A 6,064-nucleotide genomic window follows, 5' to 3' on the forward strand; every position below is an offset into this window, starting at 1 on the left:
TGTTTTTGATTTCTAACATTTCCACTTTGGTCATATCTACTCTGTATGATTTCAATCCTTTGGTATTTATTGAGATTTCTTTATAGTCCAGTATATATGTAAAGCTTATCTCTTATAAGCAGCATACATTTGGAATTTTAATCCAGTCTGATAATTTTTTATTTTAATTGGAATAAATATTACATTTACATTTTTCTTTTGCTTGGAAAACTCCCTTTAGTATATACTTAGCTGGTGTGTCACAATAATTTTTTTTCAGTTTTTGTTTGAAAGTATCTTTATTTTGCCTTTAGTTTTGAAGGATATTTTCAGTGGGCTTAGAGTTCTAGATTGGTGCTTTATTTATTTATTTTTTTCCAGCATTTATATCATTCCCAAGCCAGCACTTTACCAACGTGCCACTCGGCCGGCCCAAGAGTGGTTTTCTTTGAATAACTTCACCTGCATCCCCTCATGACTCTGACCTCTTTTATTGTCATCACAGCACCTGTCGTTACTTGAAATCATTTAATTTATTTACTTACGTGTATCTCCCCCACAACAGAATATAAGTTTCACAAGAGCAGGGACCTTTGTATTTCCTGCATCTAGAATATTATCTGGTACACAGAAGGCACTCAATGAATATTTAATACTACTACTATTACTACTACTACTAATAACAACAAGTATTTAAATTACATTTACTCTTTTAATTCTTATAAAAGTTCTATGAGGGAAATACTATTATTATCCCCACTACACAGGTGAGGACACTCACTCAGAGAAGTTGCTTTACTTGCCCAAGTTTTACACCTAGTAAGAGGTAGAGCAGGGGGTTTGAACCCAGCAAACTAGCTCCAGAGCCCAGTGACTACGTGGATGAATGGTGTTACCTCTCTCCCTGAGTAGAAATCCTTTCCACAGCCGTTAGATGGTGACTGGCTTCAGCTTGAACACCTCCAGTGACGGGGAACTCCCTGCCTTCCGAAGCACTTGTGCATGATCCTGACTATCAGAAAATTCTTCCTCACCCTGAGTTAAAATCTGCTTGCCTGTGGTTTAACTCAAAGGGCCCTGTTTTGCCCTCTGATGCCAGAATATGTGTGCCCTGGAAAAGGGGACAGTGCCTCAAATCTTTTGTTGGGAGCATTCGCAGGCTGCACTGATCTGGGACAGATGGTCGGTTGAGGAGAAAGGGGAACGGCCAGAAGATCAGGAGGCCTGGGCTCTAGTCCTCACTTGGTCCTGGCTGACCTGGATGGGTCATTTTGTCTCTAGACTTCAGCGTCCCTGACTGTAAAATGTGGCCCCTGGGGAGACGACTTCCAAGTATCCCTCCAGCGCATGCATTTCTGCTGCCTATGATCCTTATTTCCAGAGTTTTTAATACATCAGATATTCACTGAGAGTACCTACTGTTTACAGGGCACTTAGGAGGTATGGCCTGTGGGCTCTGGAGTCTGACAACCTGGGCTGGCAAACCAGCTCTGCCCTTTATAACCGCTGTTGCCTTGGACCAATTATTAAACCCTTGAAAGATGGTATGGACTTTGTCTTATAGGACGCGGGTAGCAGGCAAAAGTGCTTCCACAGCCCCCTCCCCCCGATACCAAGTGAAGTATAACCAGGGGTGTTGAACATATGTTTAATAGTGTTGACCTTTATATTGGTCAAGCAACAAACATTTGGGGGGCCTTGGTTTTTACCTAACACTTATTCCCTATTTTCTGGGCACCACGCTAAGCACATGTGTATTTTATCTCATTTACTCTTTGTAATCATTGAGTTGGATATCATCATTGGGGTATTTTTTTGGTTTTTGAGTTCTCATTAAAGAGTATTCTCTTCCTCCTCCTGAGTTCTGAACACATTGACAAATAAAGGGTACCTGTCAGATCAGAGTAAAATGAATGTCATCTCTGATTGATAATGGGAAGGTGGAGGACACAGCAGGCCATGAGGCTTGGTGGGCTGGGAGCTGGACAGACTTCCCCACCTCATTTCAGGCTCAGGGCTGGTCCCCTCACATGGTCCGATGGTGGGAGCGGTCAGCTCCTGGAAGAGCAGATCTCTCCTAAGAGGAGAAAGGGAACAGCTGAGCCTAACATCCCTCTTTTCTTTCTTCTCCCAGTTAGCCAGTTAGATCAGTTGCACTTCTTCCCTTAGGATGGAGTGAGTAAAGGGGAGGAGATTAAAGGTCTAAACGAGACCAGTAGAGTTCCCTCCAAACTCCCAGAAGACACTGGGAGTTGAGAACAAGTGCCTTCGTACCCCAGCAATTATGATTCCCGTTTCCCAGATCAGGAAACCGAGGCACAGAGCATTGAAGGAACCTGTCAGTGTTCTGGGTGGATGCAGATCTGAGGGCTCACGTGGGTTTGCTTTCAGCTGTCTCGCATCCCCTCAGGCAGGCATGTTTGTGCAGTGCACATACCGTGTAACTGAATGCAGCACCCTTGGTTTGAAACCCGGGCCAAAATAACTTCATTTGCTAAATCTTGCCCTTCCCAATCCCCCTCCGTCAGTCCTGCTCCCTCTCCATTTATTTGATTCAGTTTAGTAAACATGGGTGTGAGTCCTAGTGTGTATCAGATCCCATGAGCTCCTCAAGGTGAGAGAGACGTGTGCATACGTAATTCTTTTAAAACATGACAAAGGACAGTGAGATGACAACAGAGCTGGCTTGTATGCACAGCGCATGCTCCACCATTCAGACCTAATGAAGCTGGAGGAAAGGTGGTTACTTGGAGCCTCCTCCGGGCCTGGCAGCATCAGCTCAGGGATGGAAGTCACACCAAGGGGCAGGGGCAGGGGGCATGTGCATGTGTCCTGGGGGAGAGGGAGCAGGTGAGGAAGTGACCTGCTGAGACGTTAGGGGACCCGAATCTGTGCAGTCAGGCGCTTCTCACTCTGACTCCTGAGATCGTCTCAGTTACTGACAGGACTATTTTCTGCTTCAATTTTTGTTCCTCTCTTGTGTGTTTAGAAACTCTGTCGTCTGGGCTCCCTCTGTGGGGGGATGTAGCTGTTTGGGGCCATCTGCCGTTTGTCACTGGCTTGTCAAGACTGTCCTTGGTGGGTTCCTCTCACGATCAGTGAGAGCCGCAGGGATTCTGGCCCTGACCTGGGCAGTCCTGCCACCCTCGCCTCATGCCGCGTCCCAGGCTGGACCTCCCCCTGCACGTTGACATGTCCCTCCTCCCCCCCACACCTGGCCCAGAGCAGGCCCTCGAGAAACCTTAGGTGCACGGCCAAGAGCGTGTTAAGTCCCTAGAGCTAGGTGTTCCAAGCATGGTGGCCCCCCAAGTGGTACTTTTTGAAGGTTAGTAGTCTGGCTGGGGGCGACCTCACTTGTGGGNTCCCAAGCCAGCTCTTAACCAATGCGCCACTCGGCCGTTCCAGGATGTTCTTTATATTTGAGGCTGTAAAATATTTGAGGATATTTGAGGAATCCTATCATGGCTCATCAACTCTGTTTCTGTTTCTTGTTTCCTGGTCCCATTTTGTAGGCCAGACTTGCCCTGACATGAAAGTATTTTCTACTCTTTCCAGTTAAGGATGAAGCGCAGCCTGGTTAGAAATCACCACAGACTTGCGAACGGGCTTGTACGAGTGCCTGTTAAATGTGGAATTTAGTATCGTTGTTAGCGATTCCTTTGGGGAATCTATTTAATGGAAATATCCCCCCCTTTTTTTTTTGCAGACATGACAATCTTGATGGGGATGTACTTGGTAATTTTGTATCATCCAAAAGGCCCCCCCACAAAAGTAAGCCCTTGCAGACTGTCCCAGCCGAAAGCCTCCCTGTGGCCCCTGCGAGGGAGAAGACGGACAAGCTTCAGTCGTCAGAGCCGCCCCTGGACACGAAGAGGGTGGGAGAGAGGATCAGGCCCAAGTCGGGCCTCATTGTCCGAGGCATGATGGCTGGGCCCACCGCCAGCTCTCCACAGGTGACGCTGTTGCTCCTATTATTATTATGAGAGTGGAAACTGAGAACTGGGGTGGGGGAGCTTAAGGAGCTGCTTGGGCTTATTTTGGGGTACCCCACAAGATAGCCCTAAAAGAGGGGATCTGGGTGGTGGGATGGGAAGAATGCCTACCCGTTTTCTCCCTGGCTCTACTGTCATCTCCTTGTGGGACTCTGGGCGGGCCTCATCTCCTTCCCTGCCCTCAGTTTACCCATCATGTCAGCGAGGTGGATGCCAAGGTTTTGTGTGGCTTTGCCGAGCGAGAACACATCTGTCCAGCTTTAGCTTTGCAATTCAGGAGTGGGGGGACCCATCCAAGTCTAGGGAGCATCTTAACATTTAACATGATAGCTAAAAGGGAAAAAGAACCCCCAATCCTTGTAGTTTCGTTTGCTTTGCTTAAAAAAAAAAAGCATCCTAAAGATTTAACATCGTTGTTTTATAGTGTCCCTGAAGGAGAGAATATGTTAGGATCTGATCAGGTGGGGGGACTAAACCAAACGAGAAAGTAAATATAAACGAACTTTGTAGAACAACAGAGGAAAATCAAACACCCAACTCAAAGTATAGTATCAGATAAATCAGGGAGCCTCAGCAAACCAAAACGAGGCGGTTTGCATCCACGGCTGGTCACCTCCATTCTCACGTGCTGTGTGTGTAGGTGTGGGCTGGGGCTGTAGACGCCAGCAGTGCAGAAAATCCCACTTACAGAAGAGGCGGAGGCTCCCCTGACTCTCCCCACATCTTGTGAGATTTTGCGTCTTTATTCCCTTTGGCCGTGGTCGTGTTTGTTAGACCAGGTTGAAGGCCCCTTCGAGCGCTGGGGTTTCGTGGCTCTGAGACGGTATTGCTGTGTTGATGTCCAGATCAGAGCGGGGAAGGCCTGCTCCATTCTGTGTGGTTCAGACCACACCTTGACATCATGTTTCATCCTAAGTATCTTGTACTTGAAGGTCATTCAGAAACCAGACCATGTGTAGAGGAAAAGAACGAGGGAGGTAAAGAGTTTGGAGGAAACGGAAAGATTTGGGAGTGTTTAATCTTGGGAGGATAAGGCTGGTGGGACACAGGACGGAATGTAAGAGATTTCTTCAAACGTGGAGATAGGAATAGCCTAGTCCCAGGATGGCAAACATGTGACCTTCAGGTGACCTCTTCATGCTGCTCCCTGATGTCCTGCCTGTGGCAGACATCACTAGTGGTTCTCAGTGCCCTTTTTCCTATCAAGCCTGCATGTGACTTGAGAACCTCCGGGGCATGTCGGGCAGTTACTCCCAATGCATGGAATGGAGTGGCGAATGAGAGGAGCCCTATTCGCCGTCTTGAGCTTAGGTTGTAAACCCCATGGAAAGCAGGGACTTCACCGTGTTTGAGCACAGAGCATGGTGTGTGGCCTTTTGTTGGGCTGAGTGGTGTAGACTTGCTTGGTGGCTTCAGAGAGCCCAACCTAGGGCCAGTGGGTGGAGGCCGGTGTGAGGAGCTCTCAGTCAGAGTTGCTTCCGCAGTGGCACAGGCCATTTTGGAAGAAACTAGATTAGATGTGTTCAGGGGAAGCCAGGTACCCCATCTGCTGGGGACATTGTAGAAGGGGTCCTGTCTGGTTGAGAGTTTAGACTATATCAGCAGTTGTCCAACTTTGTAGTCTCAAGATCTCTTTATGCTCTTAAAATGATTGAGAAGCCTGAAGGGCTTTTGTTTATGTGGGTTATGCCTGTTGACATTTACTATATTAGAAATTAAAACTGAGAAATTAAGACAAAAATATTTGTTAAATCATTAGAAATAACAACAGTAATTACATTTAACACACACAACATGTTTTTTAAAAAAACCCTCTATTTTCCAAAACAAAAAAGTCGTGAAATGAGTAGCATCGTTTGACATTTTTGCAAATCTGTTTCATGTCCGGCTTTAGTAGAAGGTAGCTTAAGTCTCATATTTGTTTCTGCATTCCGTCTGTTGCATGATGACATTTTGGTTGAAGTAGATGAAGAAAATCTGGCCTCATACAGATATGCAGTTGGAAGAGGGAAAAATACTTTAGAAGGATATTCAGAAAACTAGGGCGATTTTTTGATACTACACCCAAACTAGACAAGTTGCAGATTCTGAAT

General features: G+C 46.6%; 1 protein-coding gene across 1 annotated transcript in view; it reads left to right on the top strand.

Annotated features, from left to right (window-relative positions):
• MINDY4 (MINDY lysine 48 deubiquitinase 4) overlaps positions 1-6,064 on the top strand; it is a 129,444-nt gene that overhangs the window by 14,028 nt on the left and 109,352 nt on the right. The window contains exons 3-4 of the mRNA XM_019639880.1: positions 2,390-2,441; positions 3,619-3,932. Of these exons, the coding sequence (XP_019495425.1) occupies positions 2,390-2,441; positions 3,619-3,932 (366 nt within the window). The remainder of the gene's footprint in view (positions 1-2,389; positions 2,442-3,618; positions 3,933-6,064) is intronic.

Source organism: Hipposideros armiger, unplaced genomic scaffold (genome assembly GCF_001890085.2).
Source record: "Hipposideros armiger isolate ML-2016 unplaced genomic scaffold, ASM189008v1 scaffold_47, whole genome shotgun sequence".
In the NCBI taxonomy this organism is placed as follows: domain Eukaryota; kingdom Metazoa; phylum Chordata; class Mammalia; order Chiroptera; family Hipposideridae; genus Hipposideros; species Hipposideros armiger.